General features: G+C 41.0%; 2 protein-coding genes across 5 annotated transcripts in view; one reads left to right on the top strand and one right to left on the bottom strand.

Annotated features, from left to right (window-relative positions):
- The first annotated feature begins 291 nt into the window (after nt 1–291).
- klhl38a (kelch-like family member 38a) lies at nt 292–6,246 on the top strand. The gene is made up of 5 exons (XM_035992818.1): nt 292–656; nt 2,412–3,768; nt 4,007–4,112; nt 4,631–5,022; nt 5,064–6,246. The coding sequence occupies exons 2-4, from the start codon at nt 2,413–2,415 to the stop codon at nt 4,918–4,920; spliced, it is 1,752 nt and encodes a 583-aa protein (XP_035848711.1). The 5' UTR covers nt 292–656; nt 2,412; the 3' UTR covers nt 4,921–5,022; nt 5,064–6,246.
- A 2,322-nt stretch (nt 6,247–8,568) lies between these two features.
- Nucleotides 8,569–26,465, bottom strand: part of spire1a (spire-type actin nucleation factor 1a) — a 35,008-nt gene continuing 17,111 nt past the window's right edge. The window contains exons 4-21 of one of the 4 annotated variants that reach the window (XM_035992814.1): nt 24,075–24,200; nt 20,835–20,909; nt 20,530–20,694; nt 20,201–20,287; nt 19,617–19,746; nt 18,761–18,802; nt 17,824–17,871; nt 17,336–17,490; nt 16,547–16,628; nt 16,289–16,431; nt 15,229–15,252; nt 13,170–13,199; nt 12,126–12,263; nt 11,948–12,018; nt 11,513–11,540; nt 11,225–11,388; nt 10,583–11,123; nt 8,569–9,857 (exon numbers count right to left, since the gene is read on the bottom strand). In XM_035992814.1, coding sequence (XP_035848707.1) covers nt 10,853–11,123; nt 11,225–11,388; nt 11,513–11,540; nt 11,948–12,018; nt 12,126–12,263; nt 13,170–13,199; nt 15,229–15,252; nt 16,289–16,431; nt 16,547–16,628; nt 17,336–17,490; nt 17,824–17,871; nt 18,761–18,802; nt 19,617–19,746; nt 20,201–20,287; nt 20,530–20,694; nt 20,835–20,909; nt 24,075–24,200 — 1,779 coding nt within the window. In that variant the 3' untranslated portion in view covers nt 8,569–9,857; nt 10,583–10,852. The remainder of the gene's footprint in view (nt 9,858–10,582; nt 11,124–11,224; nt 11,389–11,512; nt 11,541–11,947; nt 12,019–12,125; nt 12,264–13,169; nt 13,200–15,228; nt 15,253–16,288; nt 16,432–16,546; nt 16,629–17,335; nt 17,491–17,823; nt 17,872–18,760; nt 18,803–19,616; nt 19,747–20,200; nt 20,288–20,529; nt 20,695–20,834; nt 20,910–24,074; nt 24,201–26,465) is intronic. The other 3 variants (XM_035992815.1, XM_035992816.1, XM_035992817.1) reach the window with 3 other exon arrangements.

The raw sequence follows: 26,465 nt of genomic DNA, 5'->3' as shown, positions 1-26,465 counted from the left end.
GTAGCAGTAGTAGTAGCAGTAGTAGTAGTAGCAGTAGTAGTAGTACTAACAGTAGTCATCTTCAGTTGTGCATGAACCAACGCACAGAAACAGCACCACATCTTGACACAAACTGTTCTTACAGCTGTTTCTCCTGATCAAGCTGGCCCATCAGCGCTGCTCTATATTTACACTTACCCTGGGTTACACACATGATGGAGGAGGAGGAGGGGAGGACTTAAACAGCACAGGAAGATGGACAAGGGTTAGCAGCTTGGGGACAAATTGATTATACACCAGTTTGGGTGGGCTCGATGGCTGAGTCAGGAACCTATGATGGTTCTCCCTCCCCTGAATGTAAACACTCTCTCCACTGGACCCTGGCAGAGCTGTTAAGCCGGCAACTGGGTACCAAACAGCCCTGTGTCACATGAGAGGCCCGGCTGGAGTCACAGTGGCCTGGGATACTATTCTTAGCTGCAGGAATGTACACAGTGGCCTCATGGCGAGCTCCACAGCCTTGTCGTTTCTCTGTGTCATGCTTCTTTTCTCTCCCTGACTACTCTACCCACTTTCTCTCTGGATAATGTTTTGGTCCTCTTTTGATTGGAACTGATACTTTTTTTCTGACCAGACAGACCAGACATTTTGGATATTATTTATTTTCTGAGCAGGAGGTAAGGATTCACTTAGTCACAGATGTTGCTAATGTACTGGCAACAGGTTCATCAGCAGCACGTTTCTTTCAGTGCTTTTGTTCAGCAATTGCTTCAGTATCTGCATTAATTATATTAATTGATTTTGATCATAAATGGTTTTATTGAAGTTTGGGAAATCAGAAACTAATATATATATATATATAAAACCCAGGTGTGCCACATTTACAATAACTTAAATAACCATTACTGGAATATTTTGTTTTGATAATATATTAGGAAATCAGATTTCTTTATGGTCAAAGTATTAGGAGTTTATATATATATATATATATATATATATATATATATATATATATATATATATATATAAACTCAACTCTCTCACAAGAGAGCACACAAAGCCATATTGGTTACATGGTAAATTGTCATAAACATTATTGATGACTGACTAGAAAGTATTCCAAATGATTGAATATTATCTATGCATGAGTGTGACTCAAGTTTTCTGATTGATCATAAGGAGCTCTTGGTCTCTACCAGCAGGTCGTGTTTAAGATCTGAGGAAAAAAACGTTAGTTGTGAAATGTCACTCACAGTCATTTCATAATATACAATAATGATCAGAGGTCCAAATATATCAGCCAGGCTGGGCCCCGTAAGTGGTAGTAAATCAGTAGCTGTCACAGGGGGTGATTAGAAGACTTAGTGTTGCTCGTAGCCCCATGATAAGTACCACTCTTTAAACCATCACAAGCCCTCTGACCAGGGAGAGACAGACGGACACTATAAGAGAGGAGGAATATAGTGGAGGAAAAACATAACATATACAAAATAGCAACCGAAAAAGTCAGGGAGGGAGAGGTCCAGAGAGAGACATTAGAGGGGATGGAGAGACAGACACAGATGGTCTGTTGACACGGTTCTGTCAATGTTAGCAGTGATGGGCTGCTTGATAAGGGAGATATGGCCTAATGCTTCATTGATGCATCAAGCTAATTTAGAGAGGTTAAAAATAGACATCAGTGACTCGGTAATCGTCATATTAAGGACAGCTGCTCCGAAGTGTTAAGAGTTTGAGAGTGGGCTGATAAATGAAAGTGTTTGCTATCATAGGGATCTGCATGGTTAGTTTGAGGGCAAAGGTGAAAGCCAGATAAAATGTCAAATAACGCTATAATCCCTACATTCCTTGAAAGCATAATTCATAATACACTGTTTAAAAATAACTAACCTTACCTTATTGGCTGAAACACCAGCTTCTGTCCTGGTAGAAAAAAACCACCAGGACAATATGTGTAATTTGGTAGGTTATTGGTAGATCCAAGTCTTTTTGTAGCAGCATCACTTTCTACTTTTGGACCTTAAAGGAATAGTTTGACATTCTCAGAAATAAATGGTGACTTCCTGGCAACCTCACGGTGAGACTCCAGGAAGTCCCTTTAAGGGGTCAAGAAAGAGTCCACCACCTCACCTCCTGTAAAACCACGTTTTTACGTATTTTTTTTTGTTTTTGTTTTTACGGAAAACAAATGAGATGTAGAGATGAAGAATGTGTTATTAAGTGAGCTTTATGGTATACATATATATATATATATATATATATATATATATATATATATATATATATATATATATATATATATATATATATATATGTTTTAATAGAACTGTGTAATGTCAGAGTAGGCCTGTGTTTTTGTCAACCATCTCTTTCCAATGGACACTAGAAATACAACACTATGATCATGGAGTCTCTCTTTTCCTACTCCACAGAATGGCCTTAAGACCACGAGAAGTTTTCTCTTTCAAAGACTCAGAACTTTCCTCCCACCTTCTTGCCCAGCTCAACATCCTCCGTCAGGAGCGCATCCTGACAGACGTCCTGCTCTGCACCGAGCACCAGGAGATCCCCTGCCACAGGAACGTCTTGGTGTCCAGCAGCCCATACTTCCGCGCCATGTTCTGCAGCAACTTTCTGGAGAGCAGTCAGGCCCGAGTGAATCTGAAGGGAATCTCTTCAAATGTCCTCAGTGGCATCGTGGACTATGTCTACACAGGCTGCATCACTATCACCATGGAGATTGTGCTCCCACTCATGCAGGCAGCCTCCATGCTTCACTATGGAGGACTCTTTGAGGCCTGTTCTATGTTCCTCCAGGAGCAGCTGAGTCCAGAAAACTGTCTGAGCATGATACGACTCTCTGAGATCCTTCACTGTGAAAGTTTGAGGGAGAGGGCGAAGGAGATGGCTGTGAGGTGTTTCTCTGATGTAGCTGCTACAGAGGACTTCTGTGAGTTGTCTCTTCCTGAGCTCATGTGTTACCTAGAAGACGACCGACTTTGTGCTGAGGAGGAGCAAGTGTTTGAGACCCTCCTGGCATGGATCCACCATGACCCGTTCTCACGACGTGGCGCAATCCATGATCTCTTCAAGAAAGTCCGCCTTCGCTACATCCATCCAACTTACCTCTTCCAGTTCATTGCCAATGACCCACTGGTGCAGTCCTCCACCCTCTGTACTGAGATAATCGAGTCAGTGCGCCGCCTCATGCTTACAGTCAGCACCAAGTGTAGCCGCGAGCTCAAGCCACTTTGGACCACACCACGACGTTACACCTGCAGAGAAACACTGGTGGTGGTTGGAGGACGCAAAAACAATGAACAGACCTCACGAGAAGCCCTACTATATGATGAAAGGACTCATCGTTGGCAGTGGTTGGCCAAGCTCCCTCTGCGCCTCTACAAAGCTGCATATGTGTGTATTCATAGCATCCTCTATGTGCTTGGTGGGCTCAGCCTCTGCATGACATCAGGTGACAGCTCAGTCAGCTCCACAGTTTACACACTCTCCCTGAAGACCAACCAGTGGCGAACTGCTGAGCCCATGTTAGAGCCACGATATGCCCACCAAAGTGTGTCCTATCTGCACTTTATTTTTGTGTTAGGAGGCATTGGGGTAGACAAGAAGATCTCTCAGTCAGTAGAGAGATATAACAGTATGTTTAATCAATGGGAGGCCATGGCACCAATGCCCACAGCAGTGCTGCATCCAGCTGTTGCAGCCAGTGATCAGAGGATCTATGTTTTTGGAGGAGAGGACGCCATGCAGAATCCAGTCAGGCTGATTCAGGTAGAGTCAGACTTCTCATTTTAGCTGCATTGAATCAGCGTTGAAGTCCAATTACTGCATTGTTGCCACTCAAATACAGACATGGTCTTAAACAGAATTCATTGTCATTAATTGCAGATAGAAAATTTGAAAGTGACTAGTTGACTAATGTCACACAAGCAGTCAGAAAACTACTTTTTTTTTTTTTTTGATGCTGCAGTAAACAGGTTGACTGTTGATGTTTGTGATGTGTCAACAGGTGTATCACATCTCTCGCAACTTGTGGTCCAGGCTAGAAACAAGGACGGTGAAAAATGTTTGTGCTCCTGCTGCTGTCATTGAAGACAAGATCTACATCATAGGCGGTGAGCTCAGAGAATGGTTTCCCCAGCTGTACAGTTTTACATTATAGATCTACATCTTTACAGTAGATGGGAATTTTAATGGATTTTTAAAGGCGTTTTAATCTGGCATTGCTTCCTACTGAAGATGTAAATCTTGAAAAAATAAAATAAAAAAAACACCTCACAAATATATAGTTTCAGTTTTTTCAAGGGTATAACTTCCTAAAACACCTGGGCACTGTAGTTTTTATCAAACGTTACAAAGACTCAAAATAAACTACAGTACCCACGTTAACTGTAATAAAAGAACATGTCTCCCAGTGCAACAGTGTGACTCAGTGATGTGTTTTTAATAGTTTTCGAACAACAATGGAGCTCTATGACACAGAGAAATAAACTAAATCAGGCTTTGGATGCATATACTGTAAACTACTTGTCATTGTTGGTTTTTGTGTTTTCATTGGATTTGTTGAAAAAATATAAAACATCACCACCAGACTTATTCTTTAAAGTGTGCTCAATGAAAATCTAATTTCCAGGATACACCAAGCGAATGATCGCCTACGACACCAAAGCCAACAAATTTGTCAAGTGTGAGAACCTGAAGAAGCGACGGATGCATCACAGCGCTACAGTGATCAACAACAAGCTCTATGTCACCGGTGGACGCATCCTCAATGGTCACGATGTCATCGAGGACTCAGACTGCTTCGAATGTTACGACCCCAAGACAGACGTTTGGACCTCGAAAGGTTCTTTGCCGTATAAGCTATTTGACCACGGCTCCTTGCCGCTAGTCTGTGTTTCCAACAGACCCAACCCACCATGACCCACCAACTACACAAATGAACCACTAACCATTTTAAACTGACTGCATTCCTTCATGCAGCTCAGTCTCTGCCATAACTTAGCAGCATGTTAGGCCAGGCTGACTTTCATTTGAATTGAAGGGGAGCTCAGCAGATGATCAGAGGTGTCATCCCTTAGACACCTGGGGTGGATCTGAACTGAGAACCCACGAGATGACGAGAGGCAGACATGCTTACACAACAAGCAGCTGTTCAGACACAATCCAAAAAGCTCTTTCCGTAGATGGCTGCGCTCGTTTGATGGTAACTAAGTGTTAATGCTTTAATTTCCCAGACATTTATACACAGCATACAACTGCCTGGCAGCTGCAGTTGAATTCCCTCTAACAATTAAATACATAGGGAATGGCTGCTTGTTAACTCAATGAGCTCTGCTTCTCATGTAAAACTGAAAATAATAGATCAGACAGATAATATAATTTGCACTTTATAGTAAATACATTCCTCCTTGACCCACATGCTTCTATCTGAGTGCACTCGCTGAAATGTCAATGAGAAGCACAATTTCACTTAAACAAAATGATCTGGGCCAACTTTATTCCAGTTTAGCTGGCTGACTTTGAGAATTTTTACTGCAACCCCCAACGAAGCATGTTCTCTATAATTGTCTCATGAATGTTTTTGCTTGCAACATAGTGTACGTATGTAGTGTATGCAGCATGAAAAAGAATAAAAAGATGTTTAGATTAGTTGGAGCACTGTAAACACCAATGTTGGTGTATTTCAGTGATGGTTTACTTTTAATTTCACCACAGCACAGTTGCAGTTGTTGTTGGATAAAGAAAATGGCTTCACAGGCAGCTATGTTGATGTGAGGACATGTGACAATGCTGGCTTGGAGGCAAGGGCATGGGATGCTGCAGTGACCTGATAAGGACAACTATGACTGGAAATGGTGTTGGTGTGGGGAAGATTTTCAGGATTTTCTGAGAACAAAAGCTATAATGTATCGGAGGAAAATGTAAGACAATGAGACTATGGAACTACTGTTATTTCCGTCTTGGTCCTTATGGAGCATACATTCAGTGTTGTGCTCCTGCCCCTACCCCTGGTAACAGTTGCCACGGCAACCATATTATCACCCCATTGGATCATGCATGGCACACATCCCTGTAGTGAGTCTATTTAAGATTGCATCACTGATCAAGTGACAAGTGTGTTGCTGTTACTTGCACAATTGACTTTCTTTCTTTAAAATGTGTTCTTTCCTACTATACACTATGCTTTTATTTTGAATATTGATTTCCCTGTTTGCGACTTGGTTTATAAAGGAACACAGTAATTTATGTATGTGTATGTGGTGATACTGCAAAGACAATTTCTTAATTTAGTGCTTTAAATTTCTATGCACACGAGAACAAATGATGAATATGTTTTGGACAGCGGTACAAATGTTGTTATTGCTTTACTGGGCTTTGGTGCAGATTTAAATGGTTCTCTATCTGTCTACAGACTGGCCGAGTCATGTTGCTATCATACCCAAGGGAAACATTGTTGACACAGGCACAGAAACATGTTAGCTGGCTATCAGGTGACACATTTGTTCTCCATACATCATGAAGTACCACTGCAACAAATATACTTCGGTGTAGTGTTATAGGAATTATGATAGAAAGTTAAAACAGTTTAGCTGGCATTAAAACAATACATGCTTTATGTTACAGTATGACTGCCAACCTCTTGACCCTTCAGGCCACATTATCATCATAAAGAGCTCCACATGTAGGCTAAATATCTAGTTACCAATTTCCCCCCTGAGAGGCTCACTGTTTGCATGGTATGGCCTGATTGTATGCAGTCATCTGGTGAAGCTGACTTTAGGGGAAGAGATGCAGGATCAGATTTCACTTATACATTTTAATCCCTGCCCATTAGTGGGGAAACATTCAAACTTGCCCAGGAGCAGTGACCAAAGGGGAATTTCATCACACTCCACATTAGCAAGCCCAGACTGTCATAGAGTTAAATGACTCCTTGTTAGCCCGGTCACTTTGAATGACTCCCAATAACCCTCTGTGTACGTGTTTGGTGTGGACTCAATAGCTGATGCCCAACCAAATTATTATCAAGACACAAACTGTGCAGAATGATACATGACAGCCAGCAGAATGTCTAAACTCAAACATGGAACTTTAAAGTTTAAATCAATTAAGACTATGACCATTATGAATAGCTTGCCATCAGCTGAGTCAGATGTCATATGCTCAACTCAGTTAGCCAGAGCAGCATTTCAGAACAACACCCTGTGAAACTTTTTATTGAGCTGCTGCTAAATACACAGCCTATTCAGACTGTTTGACCGTGTGTTTGCTTGCTGTCTTTCCATAGAAACCAGTGTGTGAGGGTCACCCTTCAGAGAGCCTGTGGCCTAGCAGGTTATTTTCAGTGTCTGTTACCAACACATCAAGGGATAGCATTTCATTTCTAGCCCATTCTCTGTGTGTGTGTGTGTGTGTGTGTGTGTGTGTGTGTGTGTGTGTGTGTGTGTGTGTGTGTGTGTGTGTGTGTGTGTGTGTGTGTGTGTGTGTGTGTGTGTGTACACATACAGCAATTGTTAGAAGAATTATATGCATAGGAGCAACATACATGCTGCCATCAACATCTACTTACCCTACGCTACATAACACGTAGGGGAAAGAAATGGATTATAAAATATAACCTAAAATCAATCAGTAACATCCCATTTCTCCTTTTTTAAACAAATGTGTCAATGCCCTTTAGTTCTTGATTATAGACTCAGATCTCAATGACTAGAAAAATACAGATTAGTTTATTGTTTCATTAAAGAGAAACCACAAGTAGTTTTAAATACTAAGTGAGGGTTTCCCTGCTGTGCCATGTGAGATGGCCTATTCCCAGTCTGTAACCTTACCCCTGTATTAATGTGATGGACAGGGGGATTAAGAAGGTTTACACCTATACGGCCAGAGGTGGAGAAGAAATGCTAAGAGATATTGCCTTTTTCTTTCACAAAAATCCTACTAAGACCAGATACATCACCCTCTTCAGATACAGTATGACTTTAATTTGAAAATTAGATACAAGCTACAACTAAAGGTTTTGTTTGATATTGTTTCGGCAATAATGCAAAATCGGCTGCCATATATACACTTAACTTTCAGTACTGAAAATTCACTTAATTCTGAAAGCTACTAAGCGAGAAGAAACATACAGTTTCATTTCAGTAAAAATAAGTAACATACAATTTAACATTGTGAATTATTTTTGATTATTACTTATTTAAAAGTCTGTAAAATAAGGAAAGTAAACTATTAGATTAAGTTAAAATAGTACTACTTGCTAAGTGTTTGAAATGTAATGTACTTTTCTAAAACGACAACTATTGCATCTGGTCAATTGCAAACATTGTTTGTATGACAACAATCAATCAGCATAATCAGATACATCAATTCTGAATATGGCAATACCGGTAACTTAAAACTGTAATACACACCTTCCACCACCTGATGTCCCCATGACCACAGGGTAATGTGAAGTGCAACAGAATGATTTCCTCTCATTGTACCTCCATCCCCCTCTGCTGTCCAATACTGCACATTCCTGAAACTAAATTTAACACCAGGCTTTAAATTCTGCATGAGTCAAAGTATGAATCATGATGGTTTTATTAGAATTCTTTTGATAAAAACAAACAGATCACAGTACAGCATGCATACATTCCTTCCTTACAGAGGTCTAAAATAAAACTGGTCAGATGTACGGTTTCACTGGCACATGGCATCGTTATTGAACAAGCTGGTTAGGCTTCGTATTCATTTGGTAACGGTCACAAAACACACTATATGCACACGTGTGTGTGTGTATATATGTATGTATATATAAACACGTTCATAAAGCATATTCAATGACAGTTATATACTTGCCTACATTCAGTGAATGGAGTGTTTAGTTTTGGCCATTATTCCATTCTCACACAAAAAATCTGCAGCCATCCAAACACATTTTCATTCATGGGGAACTCTGGGAAATGGCACTATGGACCCCCCAAGAGGTGAAAAACAAGATTTTAATTATTAATAAGACAAGAACCCAACATTAACAATAAACTGGTCCAACAAAAGTGCGATTTAGAGGAGTATTTTAACACTGAGGAGTTTATAAACTATACAATAGAAATAAAATTTTAATATTGACACAAACATAACAGTAATAATAAAGGTTTCAGAGAAGAATTTCAAATAAACTCCAGAGGCATAAATCCTAAAACATGGTAAAATTATACTACTGGAGTTAAGTCTTTTATATTAAATTTAGAACAATTAAGATATACAGCATGTACACATTCATAACCCTACATTTCTGTGCTTCTGTTGCCTAGCTTTTAACATGGAAAGGGCCAGAAACCTTGGATTACCCTAAAAAGGTCCCCCATTAAGTTTATCACACATATGTACAATAGGTCCATAACTACAAAAGGCATTCAAAGAAAGAAATTACATTTTGGCACCAGGCACAGAATTGAATATACATTAAAACTCATAGCTAAAACCCCACCCAGAAAAATAATATGACTATTCTCCCCTTCAACTTGTCATCCCTACAACATGAGAGAACAGTAAATATGCACTTAAACTGGCTAAAAAATGAATGATGTAACATTTGGCATAATTGTTGCTGGAAGAATAAGAGCGAGGGCAGGGGAGTGGCAGAGGTCTACCTCAAAAAAAACTGACAGGAGGATCTACAGTGCATTTCTGTCAAAAGACAATCTGTTGTTCATCCTGAGTGCTAGAAGTAAACAGGAACTAGAAAACGCATTTATTAGCTAAGATTAGGGATGGGCCGTTATACTATTTACACATTATCACTGCTGCTTTTGGCTTTCTGTATCATCTGATCACGCTCGTGTCAAATATACATTCTTATCTGGTTCACACTAGCGATATCAGCAACTTAAAGGTGCAGTAGGTAAGCCTTATAAAACTAACTTTCTGTCATATTTGCTGTCAACAATGGTTCTGCGTAGAATCGACGGCGTACCCCTGCAGACCCCCGCAGACCCCTCTGCGTCTACGCCGGACCCTACGCCGTAGCCTGACATGCACCTCTCCAAAAATGTAACTACACGTCGCGGCCATGCACGTCGCTCGACCGTGGCTTGGTAGCGTTGCTACCCCGCCCCAACGGGGGAGGAATGCAATTTCTCTCACTATGCCTCTAGAGTCACAACTCGCTCCAAAGATAATTGCCGTCACTCTCTCACTTTCTCCCTCGCTCTATCACCCACTCCCCATACACACACACGCCGGCTCGAGGCACACAACGCATAAGTAAACAAAGAGTTTCGCGATTGACCCTCCGGAAACCACACACCCCTAGCGTTCTGGCGGTGAAATGCACCGCGATTCAAAGAAACGTGTTCAACCCCGACGCAGAACTCCAAAAGGGTCACGACGACATAGGAGCGACGGCGTGGAGTTTACGCACAACCATAAAACGGCCTTAACTGTGTGTCAATCACTGCTCATGCACATGCATTCATTCTCCCTTGTGGGGGGAGGGGCTTAGGAGACTGTTTTGGGCTTTAGCGGAAAGGGGGGGAGGGACTGAGAAGTTGTCAATGTTATTAGTCCTGGATCTTCGTAATCCTACCTACGGCACCTTTAATTTAACTATTTTACCCACTGTGTCCTGAAGATCACTGACTTATAGAAACATGGCTCTCCTTTGTTATCTGGCAGCTCTGATACAGTCCTGACCAGGCATGACCAATCATAGCGTGCCAACTTTTCCTGAGATGGGGTAAAGTATAATAACCTTTACTAACTTTGGGGTGGGATGGACTGGCTTCATTAAAGGTTGTTTCTTCTTCATTGAAGAACTAACCTCTGGGAGAGGCGTGAAGAAAAGTGCACAGGGCAGTCCCGCTTTCTACACCTCATTGATGGCGCGTTCAGACGGCCTGAAGTTGACCGAGTTAGACGAGGACATGTAGAAGGATTGGGTTTTGCGATTGAGACGGGCACGTTTGGTGGCCACGCACAGGCTGCGCTTGCTGGAGGAGATGATCTCCATGATGAACTTTTTGCAGTCTACGCAGATCTCCATGGTGACCCAGTCCTCAGTAAACTCCTTTGGCAGCTCTGGCTCGTCCTGTGACCGGCAATCTTTGCTGCTACTACTGCTGCTATGCTTAGATGACCTGAGGACGAAAAGAAACAATGAACTGATCTGAAAAAGCATGACATTTTCACCATATTTCCTCAGTATATAAAAAGAAATGGGAGTTCCACAGTAACATACTTGTAAACACTTCTGCGTTGGCTGTGTCTGCTGTGTCCAGACCCAAATGGGTGCTTTTCTGGCTCGGCAGGGGCAAACGCTCCACTTGCCTCTTCTTTAGCCACAGCACTGGGGCCCAAAGAATAAATGGGCAAGGTGGAGTAGGGCTTAGGTGGCAGTCGCATCTGAGGTAAAAAAAAAATAAAAAAAAAAATACACAAAATGTTTTATTTTGTTATGTCAAGAGTCAACAAATTCAAAAAAGTGAGTGTTCAAAAGTGTGTTGAATAAAAATCAACAGCCGCCTACCTTTTTAGAGCACTGGGAACACACAGGCCTGGAGAAGATAAGAATGAGCCGTTATGTTGAACATTATTGAACCGACACTATCCTGAAACAGCACTCCACCAATTTACTCCGATAACAATGTTAGACTCATGGTGGACAGTTTTAAACCAAAAGGATCAGGATTGATGCAGCAGAACCAGAGATATCATCTTTTTTATTCCACACATTCTTCATTACCCACAATGCAACACAACCAGAGACAGTTGGGTCGGAGAGTCGAGTGTGTTGAGCTAGTAGCGGCTAGTCTCGAGTCGCTAGCCTCAAGCTTAGATGAGAAGCGGGCTACAGAGGTACATACAGTAATACTCCCCAACATGTGTAAACAGACTTTGAGGTGTACAATTGGTGGAGCTCCCCTTTAAGTTGAGTAGTTCTAGTATTAGTGATTCAATGTACCTTTTGCAGAACTGGCAGGTGTAGGACCAGGTAAAGAGAGAGAACTTCTTCATCCGACATGAGAAGCAAACCTAGAGAGGAAAGTATGAGGTGAGGTGAAGAAGGTACATAGAATCTGTTGCATTGAATTGATGAGTGAGGAGAATTATCACTCCCAAAAACTATATGTGGTGTCTACCTTTCCTTTCTTGAGGGCGGTGTAAATCTCTTTGTACTGCTGAAACTTCTCCAGCTCGGCCTTGACCAGAACCTGTCTGATGTGCATCACCTCCTCCACAGTCAGAGCCAGACACTCCACCGGATAGCAGAACTCCTCCTGGAGGGAAAAACACACATCACATCAGCAAACTACCCTTATATATGCAGATTAGGAAACAGATTACCCAAAACAGTGCAACAGCAAGGAGTGATGGTATCTACTGCCCATTGCACACCACGTAACCAAAAGACCAAGCATGTAATGAGATGGTAAAGGTGAAAACACCAATCTTCTATGCTCTCTGTGACCCACAAATGATGCTTCCACTGACATGACAGTGTGACAATGAACAGGAAATGCAGAGCATGCTGGTAATGCAACATTCCAGTCATGTTGGTGGTCCACAGCTTTTGGCTATCAAATTTACTTTATTCCCGATCACAGGTCCATATTAAAAAACAGATCTCTGATAAGATTTCTAAGTTTAAAAGTCAGCCAGCTCAACATAGTGAATTTTCTTTTCTTTTTGCACCATGCATTTACTTTTGACATTACTCAATGGACCTATAACGATACTATGGCTGTTTTATAACCATTATTTTCATGCAACCAATTTGCAAGCTGTAAGCTGTGGTCGCCAGGAGATTTGTGACATAGTTGGGAGCCTATTTAACATTTGCAACATATTTATCTAGCTTTTGTCTTAATTTAGTAGCTTAATGCGCCCAAAGTCAAAGTGAAAATTGCTCAGGGAACTTCTTCACCAATCATTTACTCTCACTGTACTTCAGTTGGCTTGGATTAGAAAATGTTAGACTCTGCAGTAAATGTTTACAGATCTTTTTTTTTTTCAACCTTCCCCGAGCTATTTTCAGTATGCCGCAGATCTCCCATTCACACACAAATGGTCATACCACAAGGTCCCATTCATCTAAAACAATTTAAATAGATGGGATTCTGGATGGGTCCCCCACAAAGTGTTTCAGTATGTGCCTTTGATGATATGCAGTAACAGTAACATACCGTGCCCTGATCACCACTGGCGGCTTCCACCTGACCAGCAGACAGAGGGAACAGGACGTTCAAACAGAAGCTTATATTCTACCAAGCTAAACACACACAGTATGCGTAAATACAATTTAATAAAAGATTGATCTAAAGGATATTTTTGAGAAGCTGCCAGTTACATTATTATTTATAGCCAACTTTCAAAACGTTCACCCATTATTTCACAAACACTCTCCTAGCTCAAGCTTGTACCATTAATATAATAATAATAATCTGGTGTGGCATGAAATTTAATTTAATAACAGCAAGTCCCATGACAAAACTAGAATTCTGCCTCTCCATTGTATGCTTCAGCCAACCAGTCTGTCCAGACTCCACATACACACACTTTTCAAGGTGGGCACTAGTGTCATCAATTCAGTATCCAACAAATGTCTCCCCTTCTGTTCCTGAGTATGGCGCTGAAGAATGGCCAGAAAAGCGTTTTTGCAGAACATTATGATGTCACAGTGAACTTGACCTTTTGGATGTACAATGTTATTACTTCATCATCTTAACCTATTAGGTATTTATGTGAAATGTTAGCATAAGAATTCTTGAGTTATGGCCAAAAAACGCTTTTTGTGATGTCACAATGACCCTGACCTTTGACTAGAGATGTTCCGATACCATTTTTCCCCTCCCGATACCGATTCCAATACTCGTGCTGTGGGTATCGGCCGATACCGAGTACCGATACCACTGTATTTAAAAAAAGAAAAAGAAAACACATACTACGCCTGCATGACTGTGATATGATTATCATTGTGGTAAGGCCTGAATCATATTAAACCCTTTGTAAAACATGAATGAATACAGCAAATGGAAGCCATTTCTTTTTAAATTTATTTTTAAATAGAACAGTATAAAACAGTTGTGCAACAGCAACTTAAATTAATTATTAATTAATTATTATTACTTAATTTGGGTAGCGCAGTATCGGAGAAGTATTTACGACCTGGCAAACAGTACCTTGGCTCCAAATGCTCCATTAAACGGCAAAATCCCACATTTTCGACGACAGACAGGGGTTGGTCATCCAGGACAATAAACTCCAAAATTTTGTCGGTTATCTTTGTCGCTTTTTGGCTGTCTTTGGAGAATTTATCTCGTCGTTGGAATGCAGTTTTCAGAGTTTGCTGCTGCAGTTCGTCCTTCTTTTTCCCCTTAGCTTTGGTAAATTCATCGTGCTCTTTAGCATGACGCGTCTTCAAATGTTTGATTAAGTTGCTGGTGTTGAAATTTGCAACACTCGTGCCACCCCTCGAAATTGCTTCTTTGCATATCTTGCATGTTGCCGTCTTACTGGTGGGAACATCCACTTGGTGGGAACATCCACTGTAAAGTACTGCCAAACCGCCGACATGATGCGCTAACGTTAGCTTCTTTTAAGGAGGCGTCAGGTGATCAATTCTTCTTCGCCCCTCTAAAACAGCGCAACTGTTTTAAGAGCAGCGAAGAAGAACTGTGTCAGAGCTAACGGAGCTAACCAGTAAATAGATTCTTATTTCTAATAAATTACGTGGTATCGGATCGGTGCCTGGACTCCAGTACTCGCCGATACCGATGCCAGCATTTTCGGCAGTATCGGAGGCATTTCCGATACTGGTATCGGAACAACTCTACCTTTGACCTCCAAAATCTAATCCGTTCACCCTTGAGTCCAAGTGGATGTTTGGCCCAAATTTGAAAGAAATCTTTACAGGGGGTCCTAAGAGATCGCCTTTACAAGAATGTGACAGATGGGCAACCTGAAAACATAAGACCTTTGGCCACGGCTGTTGCAGAGATGTAAAAAAAATCATCTGACAGCAACCTTCTCAAAAGGAGAAGTGTTCAATGAGATAGCAGTCTTCATATCTCATGGCAGGATAAGCCAGACGGTGTCTAGGTCGGATGCTGCCGACCTACATCTTACACATCCTTGCTAGTCTTCCCCTCTCTCCTGTTTCTCCCCTAATCTGTCTCGCTATGGTTTTCTAAATATATGAAGCACAATTTTAAAATGTGGTGATGGATAGACAGACCAGGTTACCTTGGTGCTGGGATCCGCCATCAGCTGCAGCATTATATAAAATAGGAAATGACTGTAAGTAAGTCTTTGGGGTTAGACAGCTATCCAGTGTAAACATTTTAATGACATTAGATGATAGAAAGGGAGGGAAACTGCAACAAAGATCTTACTGTTTAACATCTACTAGAGAAACTCAACGTCTATGTATCTATGTGAAAGGCCACGCATGTTTGAGCATGTGCTTGTATCAAAAAAGGAAAATAAACATAGCTTCAGGTAAAGGAAAATACTCACTCGTTATTTTATCGTGAAAAGGGTGAGTAGAAATCTGTAAATGTTTGAGTTTTTCATACCTCAATCTGTCACAAAGAAGTTTAATTATTCTCATTTTAAAATGAGGCAAGACAGGATTTAATCACTAACATTAAAAGGCATAAATATATAATAAAATGGTGTGACAACTATCCCCAGGAGAGCTGTCTCCTCCAAGGGTTTTAAGTATATTTCTTCCGATTGATGTTTGAAACCAGGGCCACTAGTTTGGCGCCAGAGGTCTGTCATTAAATTAGCAAGTGGTGAGAATGAACCGATTCCATCTAAATCGGCCTGTCCTATGGTTTCAATTACAGCCATCAACCTCACTAGAATCATATGACCACTGCAGAGTTACTCAGAAAACCAATGACCTCATAGCAAATGAATGACCGGTCACAGGACGGGAGTAAGTACAACAGATACATACGGTGGTCTTGGTAGATTAAGAGTTCATTTGAATTGTTATGTGATGAGTAGTTACTCTACAAACTCTGCAGTTCCACATGTATGCCTGCACTTAACCACTTTTTACTCTTTTCGCATATTTCATTTTGTTATATTGTATTACTGAGCAGACTGATTTTAATTTTGACTGATAAGAAGCTGATAGCAGAGACATTAAAAAGGAGAATAATCTTAGCTATACCAATAAAAAATATAATTTGACTATCTTAGTTTATTACCTAATATACGTTATTTGCAACTGATGCAGAAAGCTCTGTCATCAACCTCAGAGGCTTCATCCATTCAACCACAGTTTACATACCAAAGACTTGGAGCTCTGTCTGGATGGAGGTACAAAGGGGCAGACGCAGGTGGGGGCCTCCTTCTCGATAGAGTGCCACCTCTGTGGAGACTGACGCTTGTCTGGCTGTGGCATGGCAGAGACAGGCAGGAACTTTGGAGGAGCTGGAGACATGGGACAAAAAAGAACAACATGTGAACATTATGAAGACAACTTATGTTTGAAGTGGCCAAAAAGCAGAATTTAATATATTACAATATGTTTCAGGTAAGCTCATACCCTTCTTCTCTGTGACAGACTCGGGTGACGTGTCCTCCATCAAAGACGTGGACATACTGGAGCTGCTCTGTGTGGGCTCCTCCTGTCAACCACAAAATGACACTGATTTAGTTGCGTGATGCACTGCTTTAAATGACTTGGAATATTGCATATATAAATCCAATTATTATAAATCCAATGACTTTCTTCTTTTGGAAACACAGATAGTGAAGTTGAGAGATACTGCATCAACATTGTTTAAGCTGCTAACTTGGAACTGGATTAAGGGGGTGATAGTCTACATCCACGACGTTCCACATCCGGGATTGCTCCGTTGCCACCGGAAATTCCGCCGGATTTCACCCTTTTCGGCCGATGTACGGTAACTTCCGCTTCCTTTGTGTTGGAATTTTAAACTCTGGTCGATTTATGAGGACTATGGTTAACTGCTCCTCAGAACTCTGCAGGGTAAATCCAGACAGCTAGCTAGACTATCTACTATTAATCTGAGTTTTCTGTTGCACGACTAAAACAACTTTTGAACGTACACGTTCCACCAAAACAAGTTCATTCCCGAGGCTATTTTACATGGACAGCATGGCTCTGCCCGGTGCTTAGCACCGCCCATGACGATTGTAATTGGTTTGAAGAAATGCCAATAAACCAGAGCACGTTTTTCTCCCATCCCGGAATGCTGTGTGAACTAGCCAGGCCCTCCTCCGCAGTGCTGTAGAGGAAGGTCTGGCAAAGCGAGACTAAGGGGGTGATGATCATTTTATGAGCACGGACAATACGAGTCAGACATCTTACATCAGATTCGGAGCTGTCCAACTCAGCCAGCGGGGGCGCTTTGAGCAGCCTCTTCCTCTGGCTAAGGGGCGGCGCTCCACCTTGATTGGCTCCCAGGGTGCCAATGGCCAGAGACTGGGTGCTGATGGCTAATTTCCTGGGCGCATCTGGAGTGTCTGCGGGTGAAAGATAAGATTTAACTTGTATTACAAGTGAACCATAAATTCTAGTGAATCATCTTATCTTAACAGCTGGCCATCATGCCTCCTTTGTAAACTATGGGTGTCTTTGTATTATTACTTCATGATACCACAGAGTCAGTATACACAGGCCACATGGTGACCAAGATAAGCCCCAATCATATGCTTATTATATTACAGATTTCTCCTCAATCATTTCATCTAAATGAAGGAAACTAGACTAAAAAATCTTCATGTATTTTGGTACAAAAGGCCAAAAGATGACACCACTGATACTGGCTCCATACACATGAGACATTGCTTCTTTACCTGAACTGCGGAACAAGTCCTGAGGAGTGCTGATGCTTTTCCCTGCACCTGTGAAGGAATTAAGGGGAATATAACTGTAAGTAGGAGCACACACACATTTATATTTTAATTCCTGACACCAGACTAGAACCACAGGGAGGACTTGACAGCAACAAGCATCTGTCAGACCAGGTGTTTACTGAGGGGATGCTGTGTAGTTGTGGGCTATGCTCACACAAATATGTTGTGCATAGCTGGAAAGCACAGAGGGAGTGGTAAGTGATGGGGAAGTGCCAGGGGAAGCAGAGAATAACAATGAGTGCAGCCACAGTGCAAAAAGTTCTTCATACACCCATCTGGATTGCGGTCATCCTGTGAAACTGTAGTGCTACATTCAGATGGTCATCTGCCATTCAGCCAATCATCTGGAGGTAGACTGCTGATACCAGTGTTATATAATTTGTCATATTCCTCAGTGAGAGCGGATTAGGGTGACGAGCAGGGCAGACTGGCTGCATGGGCAGAGTGATTATCTGTAATCTCACTATACTGCCTCTGGCTCAATGGCTCTCTCTCATCACCTAGATCACAGATGGTCCCTGTCAGAAACTACTATATACTGGGAACGCTGTCAAACTTACAGTATATCATTCATAATGACATGCCTAAAATTGAGAATTCCTGCTCTGAAGCTTTATGTTTTTATTCTGCCTCCCAGCAAAGACCAAGGTGACCATTTCACACAGTCTGAGATTAGATTGCACTGTGTTGACCCATCTTTTCTGCAGGTACAGTAGTAGGTGTATGTATCGTAATTGCCAGTAGTGTGACACACACGCACACACACAAAATAGGGTGTGTTTAAAATCAGGGAGAAACAGGAGCTAACCCTAAAAATAGCCTGGAATGAAACACAAGGTACGATAATAGGAACACAATAGGTGACGTGAAACTTTACCTGATGAGTCAAAGCTGTAAGACATGCTAAGAGGTCGCATGACTGACAGATATGCCCATGTTTGAAATAAAGGAAATGGGAGCAAATAGGAGAAAGAGAAATCCATGAGAGTTAAAATGCACGGTGAAGTCAATGAATCATCCAAGACATATTCGCAAACAGACAGTTTCTGAAAATCTAACATTATGAAGACCATATTATGTTTAGGATATATAGCCTCCCATACGTATGATTATGCAACCACTGCTCCATATGACCCCCCTTAATCCCCTTACAAAAGGCATCTTGTGTTACCACATAGAAGCACTGTACAGTACACACCGACAAACTATTTGCTGTTTTTATCTGATTAAAGCCTTAAAATGGTTTGAAACATTAGATCCAACTGACGACTGCATACCACAAGGATTATTTACCTCAACGCATTGCTTTTATAAAAGTAACCACAAAGAGCAGCATGACATACCGGAATCATATTATTAAGTTCAAACCAAAGAATTTATCAGTCCAAGAGTACATTTGCCAGTAACCACAACTCTTACTTTTGCAGAGCAAACACGTAATCCTTGTTTAAACACTATGACACTTCTGATTAAGTGAAGTAGGAAGAGGTCTGTTAGAGTAATCATGATGGATGAGGTTAAGACATGGTTAATGGTTTTTGTCCTGAGTGAAGGGGTTAGGCTTGTAAACCAGAAAGTTAACAGACATACGCTCACTGATTAGAAACAATCACGGGGCTTCTTCAGATAAAACAAAAAGGTTTAGTAGATAGTTTGAACAGAGTGTCCAGAGTGCTGCACAGTTTCATACATTTGTGCAGGTATGTCAATGTGTGCAGTTGTTAGCGGCTCACCTAGGCGGCTTCTGCGGATCATGTCCGGTGAGACCGGCCTGAGCTTCCTTTCAGCTTTGATGCCCTCCAGCAGTCGCTCGTGGAGGCTCCGGGGACGTGGTGGGTGGGGTTTCAGTTTACGGGCTGCAACCTGTCATGAGTACACCAAGTGAGTACTCAACTGCCATCACCAGACTATAGTGAGATCCCCCCCCCCCCTCACACTTCCCAAGAAATATGCATGCTTTGTAATTGCATTAGGCCTTTAACACTTCTATTAGTCAAAGTTTATCACTTAAACAACACCACCATGTGATGATGGACATGCATGTAACATTATGTTTCCCATCGTTCACATCAAGTCATTTGGCTTTTACTGTGAATGCTGGTGTGCTGGTATAACAAATGACAACAATCTGGTTGAAACATGATGATTATCACGAGGCACTCCCTAAATGTTACCAAACTGAATACTGAAAATACATCAGATATCAGTATTATATAGTATACTGAATACCGTATAGACTAAAACTGTAAGGGCACTTTGAACTAAGTTTGGGGAACATATCTTCTGACATACTGGCACGGTGTTGTGTACTACTCACAGGGTTGAGAGGCGGTCGCGACCTGATGAATTCAAGAATGATCTCATGTGCACTCTTCTTTAACTTTGGCGGGATGTCTCCATTCACCTGGAATGACATTGTTAAATTTGATGTGGATTATGACTTAAATTAATACCTGCACTGTAGGGGTTGTCTAAATCTGCAGAGAGAAATTACCATTGCCACGTAAGAACATTAAGAAATGTGACTATTATTAACACAAATTAAATCAAAACATCTCATTGTTACGTTTAGGTCTACAGTTTTTCCAAACAAAGAAAAAAGCTTAATGAAATAGAAATAAATGCTTGTCTTGACTTTTCCCATACCATGACTTTTCGCAGCTTGTAACGTTTGGAGCGGATGTCGTCCATCAGCATTTCGTACGGTGTCAGCTGGTATTCTATGGGTAATGGGTTATACTGACGCTCCTGAACCTTCTTTAATTTAACACCATCTCGTAGATCTCGCATCACCTGCACCCAGAACCGTGCCTGGTGGGGACAATAAAAAACATGCAATATAATTAAAATACTGCAGCACATATGTTTTGTAATTACCAACACATGATCACAGAGTTAAATCTATTGGTGCTTAGTGTAGGGAAAAAAATAAAATAAAAAAATGATCTTACCCAATCTGCATTTTGCAGCTCATCGAGGTCTTTAACAGGTTCCCCTCGAGTACTGCCCTCCATTTTTCGAAGGTTCTGGCAAAGAAAGAAGACAAGAAATACATAAGAAGGGGGGAAACATTTTTTTTCAATGTCATGATATTCAAAAGTTGTACCACTGCATTCACAGTACTGGCTGAAATTAAGTTGAGGTAACTGGCAAACTGCCATGTTGAACGTTGTTTCACATGATATCAGTCTCATTCTTTATCGACAGCAGACCAGAGGGGAAAAAAAGAAGCCAATAGTCAACTAATGGCTGCTATTAATGTCCGCCTGCTGAATCATCACTACACAAGCTAGTTATTGAAAGTTCTGGGTGACCAGTTCAAATGTCAAATGTCGTCAGCTGCATGTGGCGAGTCCAGATATTGTAAACAGTTACTCTGCTGTCACACTATTCTTTCAGTTGAGTTGTTTTTCACTGACTATCATGACTGTGCAATGAGTGAGGACAGACAAAGTAGCTTCCCAGATTGGATGGACAGGGGACAGGTTGCTTTTCTAGCAGCTCCACCACCAAAAGAATACGGCCTTTTTAAATTTCCTCTATCATAGGCACAGTCAAATACTATACTTATATTATAAATAAAAATCTAAATTAAGTTTTGATTTATCGGTTGTTTTAGGTCAGATGAAACCAACATGATCTACCATATCACTCTCAGATCAAAAAAAGGAAAAGCTGGGGCACCCTGGTAGCTCACTTGGTTGAGTGTGCATCCTCAAGGCTTAATCCTTACCACTGCATTGCCCGCCCCCCCCCCCACACAGCTGTGCTATCAATTAAAGGGGAAAAAAAGCCCAATAAATTATGTTAAAAAAAGAAAATCCTAAAGGGTCCTCTGTTGACAGCTGCAGCTGCTTTTCGTCTTATCAACACATCTATTCATCCACACGACACACCTGTGTTTACTGTTGAAACTCATTCCTCCTTCCTAAGCCTAATCTTTTTTTCTGTTGATCTGACCTTTCTCTTCCAATATCCAAATGCATTTCTGCTGCCTGCCAATTTACCCTTCGCCTTTGTTACCAGGACTTCCTTCCTTTTTTAAACCGTGGCAACATTTAACCTGTGGCTTAGCGACCTTTCACAACAAATGATATAATAATTTGGTTTATCTCTAGACTGGCAGAACAGACAAGGGAATCCAACAAAAAGAAGCCGATAGTTACTTAATGACGACTTTAAATTACATCTGCTTGGGAGACAGAAGAAAATTTGGCTAGCCGGCTCAACCGCAACCACGAAAATGATAGCTCAGCGCTGGCTCCCCCCCCACCCCCCCACTCGCTTTGTATAAAACAGTGGTTGGCGTGCTTCCTGGACATAATTATGCTGGAGCTCTCTACAGCAAGGATTAACAAAGCCAAGTCATCGACTATAGACCTATGGAAAAACGCAGCAGCACAGGTATCGGTCCTAATGACCTCAACACCACAAGAAGTAGAGGAGAGCGACTAGGCAAGGTGTGATTTTTGTTTTGTTTTCTTGTATATTGGTTTGTTTTGTTTACCCTGAGACCGCAGAGGGTGGGGGGTGGGAGAGGGTTTTGGTTCTTGTTTGATTGTAGTTGTTTGTTCTGTATGTTCTATGTTAAAAAATATAAAAATAAAAAAAATGTATCATAAAAAAAAGAAGCTGAGACACTGACAGAAAAGAAAAAAACAACAACAACGAGAGAATCTGAAAGAAAGACTAGCCTCTTAATTTTGAAGCATGTGTGATACTATGTTTAAAAATATAAAATAGTATCACACATGATAAGTAAGGATGATTACTTATTAGCAACTGTCCAGTGACATTCAGTGCTACAGGGAGTGCAAAGCAGCCCATATACCCTGGTGCCCCCCTCCTGTAAGCTTCTTAAATTGCTGTAATAAGGTTAAACTTGATTCTATAACCATATATTACATAAGGTTGTTTGCATGACTTGCGCCTCCTGCAGAGGACACAGCCAGGACATATCGCATGAGTGTGTACATACATACTGTACAGCAAAGCTACACCGTCTGACCAGCTATGGAATAAGTCATGTGGCTACATCTACTCTAAACCTCAACCCAATCAGGGGACACAAAGTGTGTACTTGTTAGAGTGTACAAGAATGTAATTCTATTTTGAATACTTGAGTGGGATAGGGCAAATGGGGGGGGAAAAAAAAAAAGTGGGGAAGTTTTTCCCCACCAGCTCTGTACTCTTCTAATTGAGTTTATGCACAACACTTTCACACACAAAATATTCACGTCATCCAGAAATTTCTTATGGTTTGTATTTTGTGCCAATAATTACACATACATGCTGGCCTGTAATATCTGGGTCTGCTCAAGCTGCTTTTGGACATCTTCTATGGTGTATTTCTTTAATAGTATGTTTTCATGCTGACACATTTTCAATTAATGATTAAAAAGAATGAGCACATCTTGATTAACAGTTAACGGTTAATAGTCTAAAACATGCTGTATCTAAGAAGCTCTATAGGGAATCCATCACCAATCAGACTCAATTACTCCAGTACTGATACTAAAATCAGAAACAGGATGCCAAATCATGTCCATGAAGAGTAAAGTCATGCCAAGTAGCGTTAATCAATGATGAGTTCTTAACTGGTCTGACAAGGAGGTCATACAGGGACACCACCGTAGTCTCAATCCTTCTGGAGCATTACCATTTTGTGGGCTGTTTTGTTGTTATTGTGCAGTTTCTGGTCATCACTCTGGTATTTTCTTTTCCCAGTGTTAAAAAGCCTGTTGGCCTTAAAGATCCTAATTCAACCAATGTATTTCTACACAGTAAGTCCACATACCAAGCAGCAGAGTGGTAACTCCCAGGGGAAAGAGAGTTTGGTACTTTCTCTAATCTGTTCTGTGCCTCTAAGCACAATTTTCCCTATCACTTTTACTTCCTTTCATATTTTGATTTGAGACGCGCAAATGAGTCAAATGTTTTTTAAGTATGACTCATGGACAAAATAAGCCAACTTTGGGAATGTGGATGAGTGATAATTATTTAAAAGTAAGAGTAGATGTTACTCATTTCTGAAATAGGTTAAGGTGAGTCACTTCATATGCAAGTGTATGTTCAATTGTTGTGGTAAAGAAGAGGGTGAGCAGATGGCATCTTAGGGTTTTTAGCTTGACTGTTACTTATTCTCACCAGATTTATCAAGAACTCGCAGAAGTCACAAGCCAGTTTCTTACCTCCTTGGCACTCTTTATCTTCTCCAGAAAGGTGTGTAGTTCCCTGGTTTCGGCATAGAGAGCACGACACACAGCCTGGTAATGGCTGGGGGCGTCTGATGGGCTGGGCAGGTGGGAAGAACATAGCTGTAGAGGAGATAAGGGAAAGAATTAGCTATATATAGTGATACTTTAAAAAGGGACCATATTTATTTATGTATTTATTTGTGATTTGTGATATTGGGCTATATAAATAAAATTGACTTACTTACATACTTATGTAAAAATCAGTAACTAAACATGGCCAACATAAAGTACATATATTTGTATCCCACATAACTGTTGCATACATAGATCTCTTGTATAGTTAAAGCAAGGTAAGTCTTTTTGATCAATTATTTATTACATTTTGAAACAAAAATATGCATATCAAGAATGTACACAGAGACAATTATTACATTATTCAGGCACAATTTTATGGAAATACCCACCATTTGGTGAACATGTACAAAGATAATATAGACTTTTCCATCTGTTGAAATCATTGACAAATTCTTCGATCAAACCCAAACCTTGTTAGCCTAGAAATCTAGGCGCTCCCTAGCGGCAGCAAATGTAATTTGCAGCCAGGGTCAGTCTAGCAACTCTCCGTTGGCTTGCGAGCTGGAAAAACCAAACTCTAGTCAGGCCAATCACATCGTGTATAGAGTCGGTGGGTGGGCTTAACATCATGACGGCAGAGCTGCAACAGTTCCACGTGAATTCCCTGCTACTTGAAAACAAAGAAGATGGCTGCTGCTGCTGGCGAACAGTGGTCTTTCGAATCGGCTTTAGCCACGACTCTGGAAGACTTGGAGTTAAGCTTTTCTTTGAGAAAAGAACAAAGAACGGCACTGAAGTCATTCTTAAAAAAGGAAGATGTGTTCAGAGTTTTGCCGACCGGATACGGCAAAAGTTTAATCTATCAACTAGCGTTGCTCTGGTTGGTTGTAGCACTATCCTATTGCGTGCAGAGGGAATTTGAAAGACAACCGTTTATCCCACCCCTCGGATTGAGCTCTGTTAATGGTGAGTTCCCAGACCCAACATCTTGATGTGGGTCTGGCTTGTCTATAAGGGTCTATAGCCATGCTAGCAGCTGAGGCACAGCGGTGCTACGAGCTAAATGCTAACATCAGCATGCTAACTTGGTTACAATGACAATGCTAACATGTCATATTAAGCAAGTATACCATTGACCATGTTCTCCATCTTATAGTTTAGCATGTTAGCATGCTAACATTTGCTAATAAGCATTAAACCCATAGTACTGCTGAGGCTGATGGGAATATCATTAGTTTTAGTATTCTTTCTAGTATGGCTAAAAACAGTACCAGAGCTTTTAACAGCATGAACCTGATTGTCCAGATGAAGAGACACTGCCTCTCACTAGCATCACATATGCACCATTTAAAGCTCTGACCCATATGGTATTTGACTGTGATTGTTGATAACACAAGCTGCCTGCCAGAGTAATGGATGAGCTGCCAAATTATGTCCAGTGACACAAAGCAAGGAAACTTCAAATGAAGGAACAGTCCTTACTCATCACATACATCACTGGTGCCAAACCTTTAGCATAGTACATGTATTTTATTGTAAAAGAGCATTTTTGTTATCAATAACTAACAAACCATCAAACTGTTAGCCACCTCTATCAATGTTTCCCATTATCATCATCATCATCATCATCATCATCAGGAGGTGGCGCTAACTGCCAAATTTGATATGCCTCAATTAATCTAGATCTTTATCGTTAACCAGTACTGTGTTAGTGAATTAACTCAGTTAGCATTTGCACTTTGTTTAGCTAAGGTTAGCCAGCAATATCTCTGTTGAGAGGTCCTACATTAATTTGGAGATAAACCCCCGTTGGTAAGAAATAATCCTGGTGAAGGTGTAAAAGACACAGGCAGTGTTGGTGAGTGACAGAAAATGTTACATTACAGCCTCTCTAGCTTAACTGTCATGATTTAAGTGTCGGGATTTGCCCCATTTGGTCATTTATCATGATGTAGAAGCTATCTTGGACCAAACAGGGGCTTGAGTTGAGCTTTATGCAGCTGCTGGCCAGAGCCATGATCCGGGTTGGAGACCAACAACAAGGAAAACAAATGTGCACATTTAGATTAAAAAACATCAGTCAACCTAACATAATGCATTTTATTTGTATGTTGTGGAAGCATTCTTCACTCAAAGGTGAAACAACACATATGATGGGTTATAGTGGGACTTGCAATGCCCAACCCATTAAAAATCTGGCACCAATGCAAATTTCTAATGAAGTAGGAATCTTCCTTTTTTCTATTTTCCTCGACACAAAAGAGAAAACCAGACGAGTGACATATTCTCACGTTCTCCTGATGGGCTTGG

This window comes from Sander lucioperca, chromosome 16, assembly GCF_008315115.2.
Source record: "Sander lucioperca isolate FBNREF2018 chromosome 16, SLUC_FBN_1.2, whole genome shotgun sequence".
In the NCBI taxonomy this organism is placed as follows: Eukaryota; Metazoa; Chordata; class Actinopteri; order Perciformes; family Percidae; genus Sander; species Sander lucioperca.
The sequence above is the reverse complement of the archived record's forward strand: the minus strand, read 5'-3'. Positions and strand labels throughout refer to the sequence as shown.

What these genes read in the sequence shown, in the direction of transcription:
- klhl38a (XM_035992818.1), top strand. Translation starts at nt 2,413, where the DNA reads ATGGCCTTAAGACCACGAGAAGTTTTCTCTTTCAAAGACTCAGAACTT. An exon ending in ATCCAGTCAGGCTGATTCAG is followed by an intron (nt 3,769 to 4,006) that starts GTAGAGTCAGAC and finishes ATGTGTCAACAG; the next exon opens with GTGTATCACATCTCTCGCAA. An exon ending in CAAGATCTACATCATAGGCG is followed by an intron (nt 4,113 to 4,630) that starts GTGAGCTCAGAG and finishes TCTAATTTCCAG; the next exon opens with GATACACCAAGCGAATGATC.